The sequence below is a fragment of the Thunnus albacares genome, chromosome 22, assembly GCF_914725855.1.
Source record: "Thunnus albacares chromosome 22, fThuAlb1.1, whole genome shotgun sequence".
NCBI lineage: Eukaryota > Metazoa > Chordata > Actinopteri > Scombriformes > Scombridae > Thunnus > Thunnus albacares.
In genome coordinates, this window is record NC_058127.1 from 15,728,731 (window position 1) to 15,756,162 (window position 27,432).

The window sequence follows — 27,432 nt, forward strand, 5'->3', positions numbered from 1 at the left end:
AGTCTAGACTTAGCAGTCAAATTGTTATCCTTCCAGTAAAAGACCTTGTTCTACAAGAGGAGATTACAGTCCTTAGTCCAATTCTAAGGTAAAATGCTTGTCACTTTATATACGGTATTTTCAAGGCATTAGCAAAATTTGTATCTAAACAAATAACAGTATTGGTTCAACTATTATTTTATTGGAATTTGGTATGTACATATGTAAAGGTTCCTGACCAAGACATTGTAATTGCCAAGTTTATTGTTAGCTAGTTGGGTGTGGAAAAAGCAAAACAGCAAACTACCTTGTAACTAAGGAGCAAGCTACTACGCCCGAGGCTAAAGTAAGCTTCTGTTTGTGTGATGTCAGACCATCAGCAGTGTGTATCAAGGTCACAGCTGTCAAGGCATCTTATCAGGGGAGAATGAATAAGAGGATAAGAATGACAGTAGCAACAAATACACCCTCCACCCATCTCTCTTGGCCTCTGACCCTGCCACTGGGTGATATCGGCTTGATGTGCTGAGGCATGCACATCATTTCACATTCATAGTCAAGGCTATAGACTCGGCACAGAATTTCTACTGTTTGTATTCAAGTCTCTGCAAAAAATCCTAACACAATAAAGAGATTTGTAAATGGTGCAGTTGACAGCAATTTTGACTGAGATGACCATAGTAAATGTATCCCCTGCTTTGTGATGGGATTTTCCACATAATGTACCCTTTTTGTATTTAGCCAGCCATCCACTCACGACCTGAACGTCATGCACCAGTGCTGTTGAGTGGCATTTCCCTAATAACATATGGATACAGGCTTTAATTACATTACAGCGGGTGCATTTGGGTGTTTATTTAATGTCCGTTGAGGCAGAACAGAAGAGGGGAAGGACGTTGAATCACCCAATTAACCTCTCCTGTATATCAAAGGAGTCCTTGCAGAATGTGAAATGGCTATTTTTATATGTCTATGGTCAGCCATGATACTACACTGACTCTGAAATATTCTTCAGAGAAGATCTTGCTTTATAGTCTGTTCATCCAAAGTCTGAAATTAATTCTCCTGTTAGCCCTGTTTTGGTCTCCACCAACCCCTGAGTGATATATCTGTCTCTTTAGCAACAAAATTCTCCACTGTTCACCAGCTAGTTGCAAATTTTGTCTGTCTGCTGTTTGATGCTGGCCAGGTAGTGTGCAGTAGGTTTTTAGAGATTTCTCTTTGAAAACTGCCGCCAGCTGCAGCCGGAAACAAGGTGAGAGTGACTCAAAACAGTAAAGTAGTGGCTGCTAAACCAAAACACGAGCTAAAAGCTGCTAAGAAGCACTGTAGAGCTGAGGGGAACTGTTGATTTGGGTGACAGTTTACTGTGGATTTGTCACTACAACCAACCCCTTTAAATTACACATTGTCATTTGAGCCATCGTTAATATCAAAATATTGATTAGTGCAATATTATTTTACAATAAATTACTAATTGACATGAACTGATGCATACTACATGCATTAAAATTACATACATTAATTGTCAAGCCACCAATAGACATTCACATTAGCTTGTTAGCAAAATTGCACATAATCATTCACCCATAATTTATATTTTTATAATTATTTTGACTTTAAAATCAATTATCTTGGCATCTGTAATAGGGATATATTTGATTCTACTTAAATTAGGAGGTAATAGGATTGTAATATTATTACTTAGTTTTTTGATACAGTAACAGAGACAAAGTGATATCGAACTATGTGGTGAAAGGGGCAGAAATGGTCATTCAGAGGTCAGATTACTTAACATTATTTAAATTTTATGGGTTTTAATGAAGCTAAAAAGTATTTAATGAAGCCACATATATTGATGTTAAAGAACATTTGAGTTAATCATAAGAATGCAGGGAAGTGTAAGAGATAATTAAGACTACATACATATATTATTGAACTAAAAGGTAAGCTGCTTCAGTGGTGCAGTAGTGACAAGGTTGAATATGGGTCACTGTCCAAACACAAAGTAGCAAATATTTTACATTCTTATCATACAATCTCCTTCCAAAAGACAGTTAAGAAAGTCACATTTTCCTTTCAAATGCTCTGTTTGCTCTCTACTGTCTTGGCCATCAGTGTTAACGCCTAAGCTCCAGGCTGTTTGGATCAATATTAATTGTAGTGCAAGTCGGGTGTTATACTATAGGTCAAGGCTCTTCTCTATAAATCACCAGCTGAAAGGTGACTGTCTGGGTCTCCACAGGTTCTCCAGTTCTCCCCTGTGTTTTAATACTGTGACCTCCTGGTCCAAGTATGATTTATTTACTGCCTGTGATCTGGTAAATATTGACCAGTGTTGAATGTAGGGCAAGTTGTCAAAAAGGTTAAAATATAAATTACGCAACGTTGGAGGTTATAGTATGGTTGAACCCCAATGATCCGTGAAGAAGGAATAGGGTTCTGCTAAAAATCCTTTATGAGAAACCAAATCTGACAGTAAATAAGTGAAAAACGACTAAATTTCAGCATTAAGCTTTACATAAATTCCTTTCTTGTCACAGTAATAGGCTAATTGTCCTATAAAAGAAGGATTTTTCTTGAATTAGGGGTTATCCATGAGGGGATCTTATCGATAATGAAATGCTTACTGTAACATCCCTGTAGTATTCTTTTTATCGGATAATTTGATTTATAGTAAGGGGGGAAAAAACAACATTGCCGCAGCACAGATAAATGTACAGTCCAGATATCACATATCTGTCTGGAAAATAAGAGATGGATTTTTTTTATCCCCATGGAGCGGACCAATGACCTTTCTGGGCCCCTCAGAGGTCATCCTCACCTCCCACCTGGTCATCTGCTGCTGAGCTAATGGCAGGCTTGCAAAACCAGACACACTCACACTCACCTCTGAGTGTGTGCCTGATTGCATCAGGTCTCTGGGGCCATTTGGAAAACACATGATGAAGCCAGTCTATAACATGCAGGGCTTGGTTTATTTCACCAATCTGGTGGTCTAGCTATTGCACTTGGGGTGGAATTAGAAAAGCACTGGCTGGAGGAGCTTTGAACATTGAAAAAAAATCTCAGTCCAGATTCTTGATCAATACTGGGGCCTGGCAGCTGAACTATCTTGGCTACACAAACTCTGTGTAGTCCTCACTGGTCAGTCAGATAGTCTAAAAGGGAGAAGGCAATGTGTAGGCAATAATAGATCTTTAGAACCTTATCCTGAACTAAACCAACACACTAAAATGCTGAATGCATTGATTGATGACCTAATGATCTGTTAAACTGCGCTGGCATGCCACAGAATTACAGAAGGACAAGATAACATGGCCCCAGATACTCTACAGAGTGCCTAAATTTTGCCCATGTCAGAGGTTACATTTGAAGTTGAATTGTGCTGTTTTTTTGGCTCCAACAACTTTTCCAACTGGATTTAGAGGGAGCATTAATAATACTACACCAGGGTTAAGGAAAATGTGTCATCACCGCCTCTGTGACAAGAACAAACCTTTGGAAAAAATAAGGTTTAAGAAACGTAATCCTCTTCTATGATTCAGATTACGAATACCCAGAGCTGAAATGGTGGTTTTGGATCTCAAGGAACCGGTGTATAATTGCTAAAGTTGTGCATGTTTTTCCTCTTTTTTTGTCTTTGTGAATATGTTTTGCTATCATTATGTGATGGTAGAAACGATGATAGAGAGACTGGAATACTTTCATTTTTGGCTTTCTGTCATAGTAACAATGGATGGAATATTTTGGTAGATTCATTTTTATCTTCACCTTGGATTACAATACTATGTAATGTTGATCAAAGTGACATTATATACACCTCTAGAAATATCATGGGTTCTGTTGACTGAGAGAGAAGTGAGACATTGGGGCAAATCATCTAATTCATATTTAATAATCAGCTATGAGATGCACTACTGGTACTGCAACCTGTTGTGTTGAGAACATGTCAGAGTTTCCAAACTTTTTAAAGGAATGATTTCCCAGGGCATTTTCAACAGCTGGTGTGACAGACAGGCATCAAAAATAAGAACAGCATGTTTCTCTGTAAAAGTAAAACTTTAAAACATGAATACTTAAAGTTAGTCTACAGGTATGCAGTGCATGTACTCTCCTGCAGATGGTTACTGTAAGTGTTCGAGCACTTAAAACTCCAAGTATTATGAGAAAAATGTAAAATTTAGATGTTTAAAAAATGGATTCTGAAAAGCAAAGAAGTGAAATAAATTCAGATTCACATCACGTCATAAGTTCAACTCAATATCCTTCATCAATGCCTGAAATCTGCAGCAGCAATTTCTCCACAGTAACTTCTAAAGTAGCTTGTTACAACCTGTCATCCTGTCCTTTATATATGTCAGTTAGGGCCAAATGTTATAGTGGCGTATGGGTAGATTCCACAAATCTAAGTTGAACAAAGCTGTATTGTGCTCAGTCTGCATCTGTGTCCTACCTGTTTGTTTTGGTGTGTCGTATTACTCGTTTAAAGAGGTTTTTTTTCCTTGGCATTAACAAAGCAACTAACCAAAACAGTTTTTGGTTTATTCATGCAATTTCCTCACATAAAACAGTGGTGAATAAAACAAAGAACAAATACATCCTTGATGTTGCACCAGTCACATTGCTGAAATGAAATGATGATATATCACACATAAAGTCCCTTAAACTCCCTTAAACTACTTTGTCTTATATTCTTAAAGAAGAATGTAAGACAAAGTAGTTTAAGGGAAACAAAAATGTCCTATCACTAATCCCATTTTTTGGGTCATACCTGATCCAGAGTGGTCTGGGACACAGAGTAATCCTCCACGCCCAGCCTCTGTTGATGGGTGGTGAACTGACTGAAGATGTTGGCCAAAGCTCCCTGTGTGTATGGGAGCTGATATTGCAGTGTGTTGTGATGCTTCTCTGTCAGGGTGCTGCCTGGGAAGGTCAACTGGACAAAGTCCTCGACCGGCTTCAAGGCAGGAGGAGAGCCACCAACTCTCACAATCACTGTGTAGCCGTCACCAAACCTAGAGTAAGAGTCCACAATTAAGCACTCAATACAAAAGAAAACCCTACAGACAAGGATGACGCAGCCAAATTGCTCTCGACCAGTCATCTAAATAATGAACTTCCCTTTTCTCCTGTGGTCATGGAATAGTTTGATGAATAATAGGGTAGTGCACTGGAGGAAGGGGACAAGACAGGAAGCAAAAGAGATGACAAAATATAATTGGTCTTATAAATTTCTCAGCCACTTCATGCTTCCTGGATGTGGTGAGCTGATGGAGCAGGTGAGTAACAAGGAAAAGCAGCTTGACTTCAACAGTAAAATAAAGTTAGCTAGCTAACTGCTGATTAAACTTTTCCACCTGTGCAATTGCTAGTTCAAGTCATAGCATGTATCAACACAATCTTCTGCACCAAATGTAAAAGAAAGTATCAATTTGAGTCGAGCAAAAAGGCCACAGGAGATGACACAGAAATGACTCAGTCATTGGTGGACCTTAGATCAGGTGCCTTTTCATGGTTTCACTTAGCCCTATCCGACGACCAATAACATTATGTGAGATCTCTAAACAGAGGTTGCAGTCACAAACTGAATATAAATCTTGTGCTGGCAAATACATTTTGCACATTGTATGGATGGTTACTTTAAGTTACCATAGCATCATTCAGCTAATCATTTGGTTTTATGACCCACAAATTTAGCTTTGGTTCAGTCTCAACCTTGTTTCTGTCAGGTTTTTTTTTCTCCTAAAAACAGCGGCAGGCGCTAATTTTTGAGTAAAACAGCTCTGATAAAGACACTGTACATTACTAGCCCATCACCAAATGGCAAGTTAGCAACTAGCTTCTGAACATAACAGAGCATTTAGCAGTTAAATAGCCCTATATTTCCCTCAGGAGTTGGTGGAGTCCAAAACAGAGCTAAAGGGAGAGTGAATATTGGATTTACATTTAATGGGTCACCAGAAACTCCATATGAATGTTAATGTTGCTCTGTGTCTGCTGGAAGTGTAAATAACCATCATACCACCTAGAATTACCTTTTCTCTCTGGCGACTTGGCACTCAGCCAGCTCTTAAGTACCCCTGTATAGAATCAAAATTATCTATACCTAACCCTAAAGGTTAGTAAAAAAACCCCGGGTCAGGTAGAAGCAAGGGTCAAGAGTTCAACTAGCCTAGGAGTAGGATTTCTTCACAAACATATATGCCACAATAACACAGTGACATTACTACACATTGGGTTGAAGAACATACACCACTGTCCTCTAAAGGCTTGTCAGGTCATCAACACATTAAACAGACATAGAAATCTACATAACTATGATTTGTCTTATCATTGGCTCAGACAAAAGTACAAGAACATAAACTCACTGTTAAACAGAGGCTGAATAACTTACATACAGTCAACCGTCTCATTTTACACAAGGGGCTAAGTTTAAAATAAATGTAGGTATGTAGAGCAGGCATTGTATAACAGACTTGCATCGACCCTTTAGTTTGAGAACAACACTTATAGAATATATAATATATACAAGAAATATGTCAAATGACAACTACTTAAATCTCTCTCACAGTACCTACATTGAAGTAGGAGCTAAAAGCGTCCCTCAAAACGGCGCTCCAAGATCTATGATCATTCCCAGTTCCTGCAGTGCGGACACAATAAAAAGGGGGTAGTTCCTCCAACAGTTCTTAGAACTATGAAAAGTTCCTCCGGTTCAAAAGCACCTAATGTTATGTTTACAATTTGTTCTGCTGCCCTCAGTGGCCCTTATTGCTGCTTTAATAATCTGAACATAAAACCTTTCTCTTAAGAATCCTTTTACAAAACCTCCTAAAGTATTTGTGTTTATGATAAGTAATGCAAAATGCATATAAAGTCTGCTTTCCGGTATGGTAGTTTCTACATTGAACAGCCAGGGTTTCAAAATTATGTAAACATGCTATATTGCTAAAACGTTACAACATGAACAATATCCTGGACATAAAATACTGTCACAGATGAAAATGGGCCATAGCTAAGCTCTAAAGCTAATTAGCATTCTGCATCTTCCCAGTTGTATGCTACGTCTGGTGAGCACCAAATAAGACTTGGTGCCTTGTTATCCTGTCGTTAGCACTCTTATGACCCATTTTTTTCTGCCTAATTAATTCCCTAATGTTGGATTTACTCATGGAAATGTCCATTGTGGGCTAGTACAGAGCTACATGCAACGAGAGTTAGAGGCTCCCTTAATGGCAATTAGAGATATGGTGAATAAACTGCAGGCCTACACGATCCCAAAGGGAGTGAGAGAGGAAGTGAAGCTCTGTGCTAGTGCTGAGAAGCAGAATGAATGGACCCCATGGGTAGCACAGTCCCTTCAGTGAAAACATGACGGCTTGAAGTTGAAGAGTCACAGCGAAAGAAAAGTGTAACACAGCATAAATTGTATGTGTTAGTGCTTATTTAATACTCATTTCCATAAAGAGGGCAGAAGTCTCTTTCTAATGTGACTTTTAGAGTTGGATCATGTCGAGGCACATTAAATAGCAGATCTGAACCCTCCCACCTGAATTTTTTTTGTATTATCATTGGATGAGCCAGAATACATCTAGTGATCAGACGTCAGAGGTATATCAACAGAATTCCACAGGAGGTAGCATCTGAACCACTCACCTGCTACCTCATTAAAAGGTGCAATATACGACATTCAGCCCCACTACATGTCGCACTAGAGCACCAGCATCTCAGACCAAAACAAGTGTTGTTTACTCAATAAAGTTGGAAAAAAAATATAGTGGCATCTGAACACACTGCTCATGAAACTCAAATCAAACTGTCAAACTAGGCAGTGCTGATAAAATATGGATCAAGATTCTGTTAGTGCATTGCCTATTTCTCCCCTCGATTGTTTTCAGAAACAAATTTTAGTGCACTGTTTAGCTGTAATGTGACAAAGTTTGTGACCCGGCCGACATGTTGAAAACGGATGTGGGGAGCACAGCGAGGGACTCACATGCACTTACATGCACATGTGGCCAGACCAGCTATCAAAACAAAGAACGGAGAAGCTCTGATAACAACACACACTGAGGGAGTGTGACATCATTCACTGCACAGGACGCCATTACTCCACTATATATTTACATGGCAAATAGTTGTTTGCTGACATCTAGTGGGGCTCAGTGTTGTATATTGCACCTTTAAAAACATGTCTCATGACATCTGCCAACTGACACCACCAAAATATTGAAGAAGAAGAAGAACGTTAGACAGTGTTGCCTAAATGTGGTGTTAGTTAGCATGGTCTGATACCACAGTGAAGGAAAATGTTCGAGACAAAATCAGCAATATATGAATACACAAGATAGGGATTATACACACACATGTAATATGGCAACAATGCCAGGTGAAATTAATGTCAAACAAGAATGAATGATTGGACAATTTTCTATATTATGATGCAATACACTGGGTGGCATCCTACTCTTCCACCGCCACATCTGCCTCCTGCCTATAGGGAGGATCTAAGAACTGTCTGCCTGCACTGTGATCTCCTCGGGAGCTGCACACCACGGGTGATCAAAAGCATCCCCATGAAACTCTAAGACATATTATGTAGTACACATCATGTGGATACTACTATGAGTGCCCTGCAAGTATCAGCATGTTAGCGCTCCGTTAAGCAACTGAGCTTTGGATAGCCCCAGAACCGTCCAAAATTTTATTCCACACACTGACCCAAGCCCTGCTCAGTGTCAACCAATGAATTACAATTGTTCTGCCTGGTGTCTACTGTATTCATCAGCTCAAGGTGCAGAAGATAAACAGTATCACCAAGATCATCTGACCAACAAGGGTCTCAGCAATGGCTCTACAGGGTTTATCTCCACAAATGATACCATAGTAGCACTGCTCTGTTTGTCTTTAGGAAACTACCTTTAAGTTAGTTTTCATGTTCTTAAATCTGTTATCGTCTTAATGACTACATGTTTATGATTACACTTTTACAATGAAATTGGGCATAAAAGGACAATAAGTAGTGGTATTATATCGTAGGACTGGGTACTTGGTAATTGAAACTTGTGAATATATTGTGTTCATGTGGCCATTTTCAGTACAAAAAGGTTCATGAATAAAACTGGGTGTTTAATAGTTGCAATTGTTGTGAAAACGTGTGCATCTATATTGGCCAGTTGCTGAGTCCAAAAGACTGCAACAGTGAACCTATCTCCCAAAGCTCTCGTTTAACAGCTAAACAATCTATTTTTGTGGCAGACAGTAGAAGATCATTGTGCTCTATATGCTTTAAGACCTTGGAGATGTGTAAACCACATGTGACATCACAAATAATGCCATTGTGTATTCTTGGCTTTTACACATTCTGTGGGAAACTAGCAACATTCAACAACAATTGACTTTGGCAAATGGGAGATAAACGTGAATAACGGGGCTATAGACTAATAAAAAAATACTATTCACAATAATCCATGGCCTCTTCCAAACTGTTAAATGTTATCACCATGGCTATAACCAAGAGAAAAATAACAGTAAGCCTAAATCACAAAATAGCAAATATGAGCTGTTATAAGCTGTTATGAAAATACTGTATGAAATACTCACCTCTCCCCTTAACAGTCCATGCCTGCACACACAGTATTATCTTTCTTCAGTAAAGCACACATTTTATATTACATATAGCCAGAACACATCTCCTATTGTGTAAAGCCACATAATTTTTGCAGATTTTTATAAGATGTAACAGAACACACAGTCTGTAATCAGACACCATCCCCACACATCAAGCTTAATTCATCATCCAATCAAGACTATGACCATAATCCCCTTGTGTTCATTACAGCTGCCGGCTCAGGAAATGTGCTTTGTCCAAGGACTGCCAAGCTCAGCCCAGATGCAAAAACATTTTTGGATAAATCCAATAAGGCCAGGAAGCATTGTGGTGGAAGGGCTTGGCGAAATGGTTTGGAGTGTACGTGGGTAATGAAATGCTGCTTGTCAGTGACTGTAAAAAGGCTTATCAATTAGCATCCCCTTATTCTCTCTCCCTGCCTACCTTGCTTTTATTTCCTTTCTTGCTACAGCTACACAGGGGCTTCAGGCAGCACTTTGGGAAAAATATCTTTCTTTCATATTCATCATTTTTACTCTGCCTCTGTATTCACAACAAAACAAGTTCTTTCATCTTTGATACACTGTCTGTCTTGGCTCTCCTTAAATAAACTCCTGTGTGCGGAAAGGTAGGCTTGGAAATGAATGAAGTCTGCGCTACGTTGCATGGGCATAACAAACAACAGTACGGCATGCTTGAAACAATTAATCAGCTTTTAAGTGTTGATTGGTGACTTAAAACTAAAAGCAAGATCTTTGCAAAGCCTTAAAGAAAATAATGAGCAGATAATGTTTAAAGTCATGACTGCGCCACATGGTCACAAGTAATCCTTTTATAATATTTTACATTAGAGATATGATACAGCAGCTCAACACAGCATGGAGGAGACACTGTAATGTCTGCGCTGCAGTTCTTTTCTTCATTTTCATTATTCTGCCTTAATCCTCTCCTCCACCCTGGTCTGCTGGAAAGTCATTCTTCCATGTAATTTAAAACAAACAACAGCCAGACACAGATAAGGGCATGACAGGCAAAAAATAATTCTGCTGCCTTCCTTCATCTGAGGGAGTCTAGAAAGGTCACCCTCACCATTGCCAAACCTTGTATTTGTGCCCACAGGGGGGAGGGCGGACGCGGGGCAAGAGGTCACAGCGTGGCTTGGGTGGTCTGATGCTTTGATCAGGCAGGAAGTCATCCAAAAAACTTCTTTAGTTCCTGGAGGGGGAACCAACAGAGCTCTTGACAGAGGCACCACAGGTAGTGTGACGACAGAGGGATGGATGGATGGATGGGAGATGTATTTACAATCAGTAAAAGACAGTTTTGCTATTTAAAGATTAGAGATTCTTATGGGTACATTGAGTGTTTTTCATCACAATACATTGTGTGTGTCTTTGGGGCCTAGTAAAAGTGTTGAATACATTTTCTTCCCCATAAAATGCAAAAACAGCAACACTCATTTTCTGAATAAGTTGAAATCTGCATTGTTTACATGCATGCGTACATCAGCAAGCAGTCTTCTTCCTCCTCATATTTTGCTGGCGGAGCTACATTTCTTGGCATGCTATTGCCACCATAGATTATCGTGAAACCATCAGAATCTGTGCTTTGTGACAGTTTTCAGTGATTAGCAGCGGCTAGTACTGTTGGCTTCTATGTTGAGACATATTTACGAGGTGTTTGCATGCAATATTGTATTTCAAAAGTAATCTTACATGAAGGTCATTATCTGGCCTGTTAAAGTTATTACTACAGGATTCTCAAGCATGCATAGTTCAACACAGACCTAATAAAATATCCAGAGTCATGTAGCGATTTCGGCAGACCTTGAACGTTGATCCAATGTAGATGCACATGTTGGCCTTGCTAGTAAGCACAAAAATAAGCAATGATAATACTAATGTCTGTCCAAGAACTACAGTCACACATAAATTAAGATACCCACCAGTTATCAAGGGTAAAGCTTTTGAGTGCAGGTGGTTCTCAGATATGTACAGTATATATACAGTACACCATCTGTGTCTGTCAGTGTTCTGGCAGTCTTAATTACACCTACATTGCTGATGCATTGTAAACTGTAAAGAGAATCATTTTGTCATCCATCTCTGCCAGTGACACACACTTAAAAGCTGTAAACCATTTAGTTAATGGCACACCTGCAGAGCTGACACAGAGTGAGTGGGAAGGAGTTTATTGGACTTCTCAACGTCAACTTCAGGGGATTGATCCAAACTTTTAGACACCACACTTGTAAAAACTCTTCAGTGCCCACACCGCATTACCTTAATGCATTAAAGGCACTTTACCTCCCACTTTTACAGTATATCATGACGTACTTTAAGCAAGGAGAAAATAAGACTCAAGGCTGTGGTGTGTACTTACTGCTGGTACTCTATGAAGCAGGGATATGAATGATATCAATCAGTGAGGAATCCTGTATCGGCTAGTGGGTGTCCTCCCTAACTGACAAGATTATAGGACAGCTTTGAAGCTGCTTTTATTGGTTCCTCCACTTCATTTGGGTTTACTTAACACCTGGGAGCTTTCATACCAGCACACTGCTATACTAAAGCACTATATATAGCCTCTTGCACATTTTTTTTACTTGTTTATTTTCCCCTTCTCCCTCAGCCTTTCATAAATTCTTACAAGTGTGACTGATTTGAAGGGCTCAATACCAGGACAAAGATAAGGCGGGTGTTTTTAACAGCCATGCAGGAATATAATGAAGTAACTTCTTAAAATGGCCGCCCTACTGGTCTGAATCAACCACCTAAAGCAAATCATCAGCCCCTCTCACATGCTGACCATTTCTCCGGTGGTTTAAATGGGCTATTTTGGCTCATTTGGGGTTTGATTGATACACAGAGGCAGGGTTGTTAAAGCACCAGAAGGGCATCTCAGTGATAAAGACAGGGTCACCACTGAACTAAAGGGGGCAGCACTAACAAGCACTTGGATGGCTGGGTTGGAAGTCTTGCCACCTGAGAGTAGCAGAGGGAGGAATAAATAAGGGTAATATGGTGAGAGGTTTTTGAAGGAGAGGAGCACAGGGGGAGGAGGGGATGAGGGGGAGTGAGGGCTTTGAATGTGGGAGGGTGAGCATGTATTACATATGAGCAATAGGGGGTCAAAATGTGAGAGCTGCCCCCGTGGTGAGATTCTGCACTCCTTTCAGGGGCTTGTGATGAAAAAGAGATGGAGACGTTGGGGGTAGGGGGGCAGGGGGAAGAGGCAGCAGCCCCAGCTTTGCAGGTCAGCCGCTCACACCGTGTGACAATGGCGTACACCACCTGCCTCCATCACCATGCTTCCCCTCTCTACTTCAACCCCTGCTGTCTGATGGAACTCTTCCCATCGGCAAACAGCTTGTGCATTTGTGATAGGGATGCAAATTTCAAGCAATTTCTTCTGATAGTCGGCCGCCTTAAAAATCAATTATCGGTTAATCATTAATAATTTATGAAATACTTTGGATGTTTTTTCCATCATAAAACCATTATAACCACTGACGTGACCTATGTTAAAGAACAAAAACAGAGTGAGCTACACTAGGAGTTAAAAGGACAGATCAAGTAAACACCAAGTTACTTGAATGATAAACTAAATAACACAAAAGGATGACTTCATTTAAAATTACGGAGCTCCCGTCTGTTGCTATTCAACAACTGACCCAACAAAATCCAAAGTATTTAACACAGCAAAGAGCTGCACAACTTACATCTTCATTAAAGGAGATTCATTTGAAAGACTAGATGTGTTGGACAGATCTAACAGTTAATTAGAAATTAATCAAAATTGCTGTAACTTTCAATAGTAAATAATCTATAATGTTATTAAATAAATATAAAACATGTTATCCCAATATCCCCACAACAGACTTCAGTCTAACTGGTTTAGTATAAAATAATCTGCATACCTGATCTACATGATGAAGTGATGTGTGTTGTTCACTGTAGCTAGTAGTTCACTGTAGTCCAGCTGCTGGAAACAGCTGCTCAGAGGCAACAAATGTACAGATAATGTCACTCCCACTTTACTTCTTAAGCTCATTGACTGCCACTGCAGAGGAGTGTCGCTTATACAATACATCACCTTTGTGTTGATTTTGTTGGAAGCATGTTGCTTTCTGCTGTCTGACCTCTCAGCCTGCATTAACTGAGCAGCTGCTTCTGTTCAAGATGCTAGTTTAGCGTTAGCATGAACCTCAGATAGCTAAACCAGACAGCCACCAGACAACAACTCCACGGAATTTTCACAACTTTATGCTTCAGTGTTCATCAACATGTTAGCAGAGTGAGGTACACTGCAACTTTTTTTCTTCTTTGCACGGCAAGGAGGTGCGTTTGCTTTACAATTAGTGCAGCCCTTATGGGCAGTCACCAAACATACCGTTAACCCAACCAAGCGGCAACAACCACATCTTGAAATTAAAACCAATGCTGAAATACCTTAAAGTGCAATATCACTGATGATCGCTAGGTGGTGGCTCCATAAAAATCGCTGACTCCAATAGACACCCATTTAAAAAGCATCAACATTTCTCATGAAATACTAAGTCAATACATTTTCTCAACAAGTCATTATGGTCTCAATCACTAAATTCTAGTCCTCTTATAAACGTGCTGGTGGTCATTTTGGAAATTATTGCTCTGTTAATAAGATTTAAAGACAAATAGTAGTTTTGATGTCTGCCATGTAACTGACAGTTGGCTCACCTACTGCTCTCCCCAGCCGAATCGGACTATTGTCGCAATATTTCAGTAAGTTTAATGTTAATTTATTATGATACCTGTTGTGTTAGTTTGTTAACATTAGCTCAAGTGTGCAACTCTGGGTGTTCCCTATAAGCTAGTGTTAGCGTAGGTCGGAGGTAGCCGGGTGTGTTTCCAGAGCGTGAAAGGCAACGCCCCACACACCTTATCTGGAAGGTCCTGGCACTAAACAGAAACGTTGGTGCTGACCATAAGCAGCAACTCTGGGCTTCAAACCGGCTTCAATGCAAACCAATGGGTGACATCACACCTCACTATGTCCATCTTTATATACAGTCTATGAACCCAACCTTATTAAAGAGTAAGTAATTCCACCTAGTGGAGCAACTACGTATTGCAGCAAATCTACAGAACATTTTCTGACAGTTATACTGCATGTCCCTCACCTTCTGAATAATCCTTCGATATATTTTTTTAATTGGTTAAATAATTAACGGCAATTAACCGACAATTGATTAATCATTGACATCCCTAATTTGTGAGAATCAGCCCTCCTTTCCTGCATTAGATGTTGAGACAAACATGAAATATTGGACATTCAGTGTTTCACCCTGTAATGCTGGATTGATGAGGCTCACAACAACTTAAAAAATGGTGGATCACATGCTAAACCAAGGGTGGGAGTTTGGGGGAGGGAGCGGGGGGTAACATGGCAGCACAAATATGCGGCGGGATAGTGACGAGAAAAGAAAACAGAGAAGACAGTCCTTAATTGCCTTTTCAGTCATTAACAGGGTCCCACACCTCATGAAACATTAATTACACCAAGCGCTGAGGAGATAGGGATGCTTAATTAGAAATTATTCACTGCGTGGCGAGAACTGAGCGATAGCATTTCAGCGGCATGTAAATTGTCCGTGTGAGATCTAAAATAAGCACGGCGAAAATCGGTGTCGACGTCATGCTTATCTGGCTTCCTCTCACTTGCTTGTCTTGTGAAGTGCGATTCCCTTTTACCTGATAGCGTGTTGAGTGAAGTAGGACACGTGTTAACCCTCTGTTCTCCTCCCTTGTTTGCTCCTTCTTCCCTACCCCCCTGCTCCCATGGCTCTTACCTATCCTATACCTCCTGTGTGGTTCATAAATTATTTACACCACCCTGCTCAACCCCCTACAGACAGGATGTAATTGACACAGAGGATCTGTCAATTACCCTAACATCTGGGAGGGACTGATTGGTACATCACTCTCCCGCTTTAGCGTTTTGCCTCTCAACTCTCTCTCGTTCTCACTCTTTTTTAATACTGTCTACAATCTAGCTCTTCTCCCTCCATGGCATCATAAAAGCCCAGCCAATGATATGACATTAACGCTCTTGATGGGAAGTACCCTTGACACTGTTGCCCCCTCCTTGCTGTTCTAGGCGTTTCCCCTAATCCCCTGCACAACTTGAAAAATGGTCTGCTCCACACCTCATCCCAGGTGTATTGATCTTTCTCTCCACCCAACGATTGCTACCACATATTCCTGTCGTGTGTGTAGCTGTGTGTGCGTGGAATGTCCTTCCTCTTACAAGATCACACAATGGAGTGGTAATAATGTCACCACACTGTACCTAAGGTAATGGATCGGCCTCACTGTTACATGCAGGGCTCGGGACATAAGTGCTGGCCTTGGGAAATGTCAGATGAATATCAGAGAATGGAACTAAGTGCAAAGAGTTAAGGGCAGGGAATATCTGCGATGAAGACTAACAAAAGGCATTAAGAAACATGTACAAAGCTTATTAATGCTGTACATAAGGACAGGGAGGATGGAAATAGAATTTATGGGTCTAGAGAGAGACAAATTGAGATAATGGTGAAAGATTTGGGACACTAAACTGAAGCCCACAAACCTGACTGTTTGCATATTTGCCTCATGTATGGATCTTTTCATGTGAAATCAATACAATCATGTTGACCCTACAAAAAAGACTATCTTCAGCTTGGTACCATGGGTTCATTATGACACAATGCTTCCTGAAAAGCAAAACTAATGGATACACTATTGTTAGATAGCCTTCAAAGCACAAACATCAACGCAGATAGAAATAGAAGGCGCACATAATTTTAGAGGGATAGCTTGACATTTTGGGAGATGCCCTTATTCACGATTCTCATGCCTGTGCACTAAATATGAAGCTACAACCAGCAGCTTGCTAGCTTAGCTTAGCATAAATACTGGAAAGAGGATCTGTTTTAAGGTAACAAAATCCACCAACCAGCACCTCTCAAGCTCACTAATTACATGATATATCTTGTTTGCTAGATGTTTCTCTGTTTCTAGTCTTGATGCTAAGCTAAGCTAAAAAGCTCTCAGCAAAAAAGTGAAGAAGCATATTCTCCAAAATGTCAAAGTATTTCTTTAACAATAAAACCATTGTGGAGTTGATGTGATGTTCCACTAGTACTGCTTTTTTGAAAAACTATATTCTTCTTATATCTCCAACATGTATACTTAGCTGCACCAATAAATAATAAAAGAAGTATAGGCATCCTTCCCTTTTATTTCTTGAAAAACTAAAGTCATATTCTTTTTATTAACAATATAGATGGTGTTATTTATATGAACAATATAAATAACTGAAGACCTCAGTGGGAGGCAGTGATTCCTTTCATCTCAATTCAAGGAGCTTCAAAGATTTTGTGTCTGTTTTCCTTCATACTGTATTGGTCTAACACACTCAGCAGTAAAAGGAGGACCCTTACCTGCTCTTCAGATGCTGGATGCTCCCTAGACACTTGAAGCGCCCATTTACCATGATGGCCATGCGTGTGCACAGTGCTTCACACTCCTCCATACTGTTGAGAGAAAGAGGAGGAAATTTTGCTCCATAAAGGGAAGTAGCAATAATGCCAGATGCTTGAGTCTTTTCTTTCCAGATAAAAGACAATGACATCTTTAAACTTGTCTTTTTGATGTCACAGAGATATTTCAGGATAGTTTGTGATGTCTGCCTGTCCTCCTCCATAAACTGCAAAAATATGCTTATAGAAGATGAGAACACTGATCATGAATACTTTTTATTCAGGGTAGAACTCAATTTCAGACTGTGTCAACTCACATTATTATGCTGATAAAAATCTTTGATTTACTGAGACTTTTTCTCATTTACAGTTAAAGTTTGGGTTAGAGCATTTTTACATGTCTCCTCTGACACCTTAAATGGACGACAAATGTGGTAATTAGAGGGAGAGGATGGGACCATCTGCAGTTCTTATTATTTCATTATTTTCTTTTCGATATTGGGCCAGAGCACGAGTCATTTGTATTTGAGGCAAAACCAGTGAAGCATTTCTGAGGAATGGTGCAATTAGGATTATGACTTTGTAAAACCTGGTGAATCTGCCACTCAACAAAACACAACCACCTGGTCATGCCATGGACGATTGGATGCTACTCAGCCACATTGCCTGGGACAACAACAAATGCTTTTATTTCTCCATGAGGAGAACACATGTACTGAGAATAATATATTCCAAATGAAACAGAGATTATTCACACGCACTGCCAGAAGCACAAATGAATCAAAAGCCCAGGCCATTGGAAAATGGTAAAATGAATAGGTATGTGAATTGTTAAATGTTCCATATCGACTTAGACTATCAAGTTTGAAGTTTCACAAAAAAAAATGAGGTGTTTAATTTTTTTTTCCTAACTCAACACCATGTCCAAAATTGGACAGTACAAGTTGGGAAAACTTATCTTTGCTCCAGGAAGTCTTGGATAATGAAAAGACTCCAGCACTGATATTGACAGTTTCTCTTTTCATGGAGAAAAAAAAGCGGCAGTCAGTCAATATGCCCTCGAGCTTCAGCCAATATTAACTGCTATGCAGGAAACAATACCTTTCAACTAAAGTGTAACTTGAATCAATTATAACAGTATTTACAGCTACATTCATTTTATGGACAATTGGGTTGCTCTTCTTTCTTTATTGAGAAAAATCAATACATGAAGAGTGATAGTGCACCTGTGTGATGTGAGAATGACAGAGCGTCCCTCTTTGATGACGCTCAGGATACAGTCCCACAGGAAGCGCCTGGCTTTGGGGTCCATCCCAGTGGTTGGCTCATCCTACAATAAACAGAACCTCTTTAAAAGAATTACAGCGTTGAGCGGGACAGTATACCACTTACAGCAGAAATCTACTTTTCCGAGATCATTTTATGATTGTGTGAGTGAATAGACACATAGTGTAGTGAAAAATAAAACAATAAAGGAGTGCAGAATCATAACGAGCACCAAAGAGAATCATAAAACAGTTATCACAGCTCAATCCAACTGACCAACTATGGGAGATTCTGGACTGACATATAAGACAGCTCTCTCCAACACCATTATAAAAACACCAAAATAACAGACAGCTTTTGGAAAAATGGTGTTTCATTTGTCCAGCAGAAGCCAATAAACTTTTTAGTCCAATCTATGCCAAGACACATGATGCTAAACCAGCTCATTACTAAGTTACTTCATGATGTTCTTTGTCACCAATCTTTGTATGCAAACATACACATAAGAGAAGAAGAGATAGAACGGAGAGACAGAACTGACTGAAATAGGAGACATAAACACAAAAATATACACGGACATACAGATCAAAGGTAAATAGGTGAATTTACTGTGTACCCAAACCACATATGCATATATAATGGAAACACATACTGAAGCACTCTCCAAGACAAGACACACAGACACACACACAGTCTCTCAGAGACTCTCTGTTTCTTTTTCCTCAGGGCTAGTCTGTCAATGCACGATTAGAGAGTGACAGTACTCTGTCCATTGGCTGGTTTCGTTCCAGGCCTGGTTCTCCCTCACTAGAAGAATCCTACAAATCCCATGGGGTATTTCCATCACCGTGCCCAATGTGTCCTTCTGCAAACCCTATGTGGCAGTGCCTCAAGGCTGCCTGGACTCCCCGGGCTAGCACACAATACTGAAACTGACACAGACGCTGACAACACATTATCCCTCTGCCTTAAAGTAAAGGCTAGCCTGGCACAGTTGAGTAAATAAGGGGTTTTGGAAGAGTGAAGCTCCATGGCCTAAGCGCTGAGACAGAAACCAGAGATGGTTGGAAAGATTATTCTGTAAATGTAATTCCGTATGGATAGCTCATAACATGACCACATTTGTTAGTAGTAGTGTAATCTGATGGATTGCTTTTTGATTTAAAAAAAACATTGGAAGTAATGCATTTATTACAGTTTACAGGCAGCATTTTGAACAGCATTAAAGTTTTCATTCTTAGTATTTCTGCTTAGTGGTGACTGGGACATGGGTTAACAAGTAAAAATGGCAGTAATAATAATGAAAATCCTATGATATTTATACATAAGGAGTCCACAGTGTGACTTCCGGTCATTTAAGTTTGTCCCTCATACCATCATGTACATGACTTTCTAATACATGTTAAAGCTGCTCTATTGAAAGCATGCGATTCCCTGTACTCTGAGACATGCCTTCATTTATCTTCCATTGGTGAGAAGACGCTTTTGCTCTCAGTTTTAAGTTCTGATGAGTAGGAATTTAATATGTGCAAACACAGTTCTACATGTTCTATATTTCTCTCAAGAAATTGGTTCTTTCCTGAAAAAGATGAATTAAAACCGACCAGTGAACACCCATCTTCTCCCATCACCTCAATCTTTGGGAAATTCAATAAGGATTTGCTAGTTTGATCCATATCTTGTGTTTTCTACAAATTCTTTACAGCAAACGTCTATGCGCCATCATCTTCTTCCTACTCACTGTGTGTTTGTAAAGAGAAAAAGAACTGATCTGCTGTAATCCAAACATCTGCACAGCATCTATATTGATTTAAAGTATTACACTCTTGAGTCTTAATAGAACAGTGGTGTATCACATTTTCACTATGTACAACATATCAATAAAGTTATATCTCACCAGGAAGATCACTGGAGGGCAGCCGATCAAGGCCATCGCTGTAGAAAGTTTGCGTTTGTTTCCACCGCTGTATGTACCTGCTGATTTGTTGGAATATTTGACCAGTCCCAACTTCTGGATCCCCCACTCAGCCACCTTTTGGGAAAAGAAAACGAAACGATTATGGTGTCAAGAAGAGTTCATATAAGGCCATCGCCAGAGCTGTGTTTCCATGATGGATGGTATTTTGACTTGGATCTCCAATGTATTTAAGCTCTGTGGCTTTCAAGGACAAGCTATGACAGCTGGCATCACTGTAAGACCTTAATCACAGGCTGCTAAGGTACTTTACTGTTCTCCCTGCTATTTCAACATTGTCTCTCTAAACACCAGCAATCAGAAGCATCGCCAAAGTGCACAATGAAGACAGGCTGTAAGGCTGAAAGACATGCATTCCTTTTACGGCATATTCCTTGCACTTACATGCGGACATTTGTTAAAGCTAAAGCAAATATGACTACACAAAGGCTCAGCTTGGATCTAGAATTGCCATCAAATCAGGCAAATCGCAATGGGCCCCAGTAAAATGAAGAGTTATGCTAGCAGCACAGAACTGGGTCCCTTTGCACTGCAGCTAAGAGATCAAAGCCCTGGCGCCAGGTCTGAGGCCTATGGTCGCCGCCAGCGTCTTCCTCTTTTGATCTTACTGTTGTAGAGCGGGTGGTGCAAGAGGACTGCTGGGAGGCCGCACAGGGCCGGCCACACCACCGGGCATGGTGAATAATGTAGAGCCATAACCCATAGCTGCTGCTTTTCTACCACCGACCATTTTTCATTATGTATGGCTTCTCCTATTGAGGTTATCTATCACTTGGATGTGTACTTCAGCTTGCCCTACATCCATTCTAGTTGAAAAGTATTTTGATGGTAGAAATGAAAAAAAAAATCTGAAAGGAAATAAACATTTCTTTATGGAGGAAAACATTTTTCACCTTTTTTGATATTCCATTTGACAGCTAATCTACATCGGCGTGATTTAGTGCTTCACAGCATCAGCTATGAGTGAAACAATACGTTTACTCGGCTCTTAAATGTAAAAGAAATAGGAAAAGTTATTGTGGTTACCATGGTGACCTCTTTTTCTGGAACCCCTCGTAACCTGGCGTAAAACTCCAGATGCTCTCGTCCATTCAGCAGGTCATCAATAGCATCAAACTGAGGACAATAGCCCGTGTTCTGGTGTACATCCCTCATTTCTGTGCGTATGCTGGGGATAAAGACATTGACAATGAATGTCATAAATGTTTGAGATAGCATATCTAAAGACATTAAATGGCTTAGCAAGAAATAGTATATAGGAGAGTATGAGTATGAGAATAGTAAATAATAGAGCATGACATCAAAAATACAGTGAGAACAGTAAGAAGGCCAAGAACCACACATTAAATTTATGTTATCCACCTTATCTTAAAGTGCAGATTAAAATTGATTTATTTGCAAATAGTCATCAAATATTGAGAATAACTTGCTCAGAAATAACGAAATCAGAGCTGAGTGAGTCAAGACTTATGTTTTTCTTTGTAACCCTTCCAGACTAATATAGAACAGTCGAGTAATTCATTTCACATATGGGCAGATTATGAGACAACAGGCCCCTGGGCTCAGACATGTTAAAGCTGCTGACCGAGGTGCTGCTGTTGGTTCAAAAACTGCAGCTGAACGTCAATATTTAGTTCACACTGGAGATGAAGGGGGGGTGTGCGATTCATGTCCGGAGCTTCCTGCCACAGCACATCCACACTGACACTGACTCTGCATAAATATTATACCAAATACTCTAGGACACTAAAAAAAGGGGCCCCCTAATCCCTTGGGCCCCTGGGCCAGTGCCCATTGATGATTTCACATTCTATGCTCATAGTCTCAAGTAAGTAGGTCTAAAATAAATAAATAAATAAATAAGTTGCCTTGTCTTGGAAACAAAAAGCAAATACACAAATTCTGGCTCTGCAATCAGTTTTAGGCATGCAGGTCCAGGTATACCAACACGCATCCTCGAGAGCCCAGTAAAATAATGGCTGCATCAGTTCTGCATGTGGACATGCCCTTTTCACAATCTATAGTATTAATATTTTCACAACCTGCGGGCAACAAATGTTACAACTGATTTCCTTTCTTACCTTTACAGCTGCTTTTTGTTTTGTTTTTTAAAAAAAGATTATATTGGACCCATTTTTTCTCCTCAAATTTTATTTTCCAGGAGCGATGGTCAGCCTCTGGGAAGCTAAATGTGATTTGATCTGTCTGGAGTCTGATAGATCTCAACAAAGCCATGGTAAACTGAAAGCTTTACTGAGCTGATATCATGTTATGTTTTAGCTTTGATAAAGGGACTTGATAACAATAGGTTATAGCCTATGGTTGGTACTGAAAGAACCACTGCTTAGTACTTTTAATTAACTTCACCCCATTAGTTTGTTACTGCCAGCTGTATGAGGCTGTATGTCAAACTAAGAATGACGTTACAGTTTATTGATCAAAAGTAATCCATGTTCTACAAGCCATACAATAGGAGCAGTGGTAGCACTAAGATTGCCATCATACTATGGGGATGTTAATGAAAAAGAAAGTCACTCAAACAAAAAATGGTTAGAATTGATTTATTCTGGCAAATAACATACATGCTACATTTGCCAGAACATAATTAATATTATTTTCTAAAAATGTTTTTATTTTCTGAAAGCTCCATTCAATTTTAAATGTTTGGTGGTAACAAGTGTGACTTTGAAACACTGCACTCTAGACTGGTCATTAAAGGCACAATTTGACATTTTGGGCAATTTGCTTGTTTTTTTTAATTTTTCTTTCTTGCATAGAGTTGTTTGCATAGCCTGGCATAAAATCTGACTACCAGCACCACTACAACTCATTAATGAACATGTTATTTTTTACCTTTGGACAGAGCTAAGCTAGTTGTTTCCCCCTGCTTTGACTCATATGCTAAAATAAGCTTTTTACCTGCTGGCTGTAGCTTTATATTAAGATAAAACTATACACAACAATGCAAACAGTTGTAAAAATCATTAAACACCATCACAACTGAGATAGTCCACTGTGACTGTGAGATTATGAGACAACAAGAGAGAGAGCCACCTGCTGGTTAGCAGCCTAGCTTGCACATTTGTCTGACGTCTAGATGCTGAATGCCAATATTGCTTGTGAGCACACAACCATAGATGAGGAAGACAGTTGTCAGGAGAGCAAAAACTTCCATTTAAGAGATGCTGCTTATTCTCCTCTGCCGATCATTCTTCTTGCCAATGCACAGAAAGCGTAATGAGCTGAAAACAGAAGAGTGGGCGTCTTTACATCTGTTTTTCTCGCTTTTCAGTTTTTGCCTCCCCTAAAGGTCTCTGGGATTTTTCTTTGATCTCTGTTACCAACATTAATCAACATTAACACTGCTGTGTTGGGCCTTGTTCTATTCAGCTCTCTTTCTTTGTTGAACACAAAGTCAATTACCAGATGTATAAATGAACAACTATAGCAACCGTGGTGACGCAAAACCAACCACAGCTCACATTACACCATGCTCGGATGTGCTGCCTTAGAGATGAAGGCTGAGGCAAAGGAACACGGTTGTTTGTTCCTAAAAAAATAAGGAAGAGCAAGTTTTCCTTCACTCAAGTGCTTCAGTATCATATTGTAAGTGTCAAGGTATTTCTTTTGCACATACAAAGATTTACTTATAAATGATTGTGTAAGGCAGAGACAAAAAAACCAAGCAAGGTACAGGGCAAGGAAGTGAAAAGGAATGATATATATGTGCAAGATGTGCAAGAGGCAGACAGAAAAGTGATAGCAGAGTCTTCAGCATTTCTGAGAATATCGCAGTGAGCAGACATGAGAGTTGAAAAGGCAGAGACAGCAGAATGTATAAGAGATATCGAAACAACCTAGCCAAGAAAAACAACGATTGATGGTATGTGAGATGGAGAAATAGAAAGCTGTGTTATACAGATCAAGAGTAGCTGAGAAAGGCTGTGTGATATATATAAAACACTCCTCCAGCTCAACTCGATCCCCATCTGAGCAGCCATCTTGGGTGGCTAATTATGATGAGTTACTTGGTGCGCTAGTGGGAGTTAGTGCCTCACCTGTATCCATTTAGGAAGGCCTCTCCACCGGAGACTGGGATGTCTCCTGTCAGCATCTTGAACGTGGTGGTTTTCCCAGCCCCGTTGATTCCCAGCAAGCCGAAACACTGGTGGAGACAATGGGGAAGCCTCCGTTAGGAAAACTGTGTTTTGTAGATACAAGCCTCATTGTAAAACAGACAGGAGATAATGGCGCTGGTCGGCATTTCAGATGTTCTACATGTAAATGAGTTTTCTTTTGAATAAATATCATCAATTAACTCCTTTAATTAAGTTCATCCATAGACTGTATAAATATTTACTTCATGCAAATAATTAAACTTATAGAGTTTGCATGACCGGTTCAATGTTTAGCAAAATAACAAATTGACATGTTTCTGTACTCAAACAAAACAACAGACACTAAATCAAGCACACAGGAACAAATACTGTAAAAGCCAGAGTGTTCCCAACAGCATTATTTTCTTCTTCCGCAAATTACTACAACAGACACAATGCTCTCTTCTTCTTTTCTCCATGATACTGCTGATTTTACTTCTTTCTCTCTCTCGAGGGCATGTAGCAGGAAGTTGTCTCTGTGGAGCCCTGTGGTCATGTGACCCGCCTTAGGGGCTCTGGCTCTGGAATAAATATTTGATTTCTGTCATTCATTGATCCCTGCTTGTTTGTGACCTGTTCTTGTGAATGCATAGAACAGGGCTAAGCTTGATGTAAATAATGCATGGAAATGTAATGTGTGATCAGCAGAGCCCTGTGAATCACAATATTCCACTGGCATTTACATTGGGCTTTGGGTAAACAGTGGCAGGGAGGTTGGATACCATCGGAAAGCCCGCAAAGCACGAATGCTTGTCAGCATTTGAGATTATGTTTAAATCAAGCTTCCAGCAGTGCAGTGTGTGTGTGTGAGCATGAATGTATGGGCATGTGTCATATGTTGTAATCAAGGATGCTTTACACTGATTTTTGATACATTTTAGTCAGAGATATCCCGAACTCTGAAAGTTTCTTTTGTTGTATTAAATTTGGTTAATTTAGTTTCTCGCAGCTAATTTACAAGCCTTACTGAACTTGACAACACAGGAACCTAATGCCTTCGCAACACAGACTCTGTTGCTCTAGCAATGTTCTTCTAGTAGTCTGCCAGTTTGTTTTTAGCACACACATGCTTGGCAACACTATAATGGCAGCAACAAGCCTGATAAGGAGATTACTGCCCCTCCTAACGCCATCTCTAAGCAGTGCTTGGAAGATATTCTGATTCGAGGCAAAATTGAGCCAAACACCAATTCAAATCTTGCAGACTGTAAATCAAAGCTCAGACTGAAAATGTCATTGCTCCATGTTCTCTTGTGTCAATATTTTAGAAATATTATCATTAATATTCAATTTTTTGTTGAATGAGTCTCATTTCTATCAATTCATATCCAAATTTTATTTTCAGTGGCAACACAACAGCCCTAGGAGGAAATGATGATTAATTGTGAAAAGTAATCAAATGTTTAAATGGAAGAAATCTCTTACATGGACAAAAGCAAACAAACTACAAGCTTGAAAAGGTGCTTGTGTGATTCAGCAGCATTTGGCTCACCTCTGCGGCAGGTACGCCCACACATAGCCTGTCCACAGCAGGGGTGCTCTTCCGAGGGTATACCTGCAGGGAGCAGACAATAAAATGAATCAACCAGCCAGCCAGAGAAAGAGAGAGAAGGCAGGAGGCAGGAAGGGTGGGGTGCAGACAGTGAGAAAGATAGCAGAGAGGATGGCATGAGAAAATATGGAGCGATAGACCAGTGCAGCAGGGAAGAGGTGAGATGGAAGAAGCAGGTGGAAAAAGAGGGAGGGAGAGAGAGACAGAGAGAGTGAAAGAAACAAATTTTAACGAGAGGGGATAATTTGCAATATTCAGAGTGAGCCAGATGGGAAAAGGTAAAAAAAAAGGGACACACTTGCACAGGAGGGAGAAAAATAAGGACATGAACATTAGTATTTGTGACTTCAGTGACAGTATTCATGAGTAAATCTGTCTCCACTTTGAGCACCACTTCAGTACCCTCAATAACCTTCAACATACTCACAAGTCACCCAATATTTTACGCATGGACACCAACTTTAAGCGTCGCGACATTTAGTTGTTTCAATACACAGTGAGGTGACTTTGGTGATTAAACACAGTGCGTTGACTCTAAAATTGTACTTTAAGAAGTCCTTTTAAACATGGTATAAGTATACAACAAGACTAAAAGCAACAAGGTGAAAAAAGGTTCTGACGGAAAAGCAAAGACACCAATGACACACTCCATTTTACGGAGGATATTTTTGGTCATAATTAAAATGAAAAGTCCAAATTGAAAATTAAAGGAGATAAAAATTAAAAAGATTATTATTTTACTACACTACAAGGAATAATCAGGCCATAATTAAACTTAAAAGAAAAAGCAAATGTAAAACAATAATTTGAAAATGTAAAGTGAGAATGAAAAAAGTGAAAAATAAAATGCAAAAGCTTAAATGGAAATGCTCAAACTGAAAGCTTAAACTGTAAGGATGAAATTGAAAATGGCAATGGAAATAAGACAAGGGAAAAATCAAATATGAAACTCAAAATGGGAAATGGAAAAGCTTAAATGGAAATACTTAAATTAAAAGCTTCCTTTTTTTTTCTTTGAATTTGCACTTTACCATTTGGCGTTTGATATTTGGCATTTTAAATTTTATCTTTTCCATTTTCCATTAAGCATTTGCCATTTGGCTTTTCAAGCTGTATATAAATGAGAAGGGATTGCCCAAAGGCTGGAGGGAGGGTCTGAAATGGCTGGGGCACAGAGCACCTTATGGATAGCAGGGGGAGCTGACTGCTGGAGAGCACAGTGAGTTTGGCAGAGCAGTATGAGTCCAAACCAGAAGAGGAACTGCACTGTGCTCTGCCTGGCTGCTAGCAATGGCAAAGCCAGAGTTAGTCTCATTGCTGAGACAGGCGCTGGAAGTTCTTGACTGAGAGAAAACTTCCAATAATGGCCACCCAACTCCCACTTTA

General features: G+C 39.8%; 1 protein-coding gene across 6 annotated transcripts in view; it reads right to left on the bottom strand.

Moving 5' to 3' along the window:
* LOC122974363 (phospholipid-transporting ATPase ABCA1-like) overlaps positions 1 to 27,432 on the bottom strand; it is a 187,391-nt gene that overhangs the window by 4,452 nt on the left and 155,507 nt on the right. For 4 of the 6 annotated variants that reach the window (XM_044342335.1, XM_044342333.1, XM_044342334.1 and 1 more), the window contains 7 exons: positions 25,987 to 26,049; positions 24,396 to 24,502; positions 21,364 to 21,505; positions 20,260 to 20,394; positions 18,323 to 18,426; positions 17,058 to 17,150; positions 4,754 to 4,997 (listed from right to left, as the gene is read on the bottom strand). In XM_044342335.1, the coding sequence (XP_044198270.1) occupies positions 4,754 to 4,997; positions 17,058 to 17,150; positions 18,323 to 18,426; positions 20,260 to 20,394; positions 21,364 to 21,505; positions 24,396 to 24,502; positions 25,987 to 26,049 (888 nt within the window). The other 2 variants (XR_006400365.1, XM_044342336.1) reach the window with 2 other exon arrangements.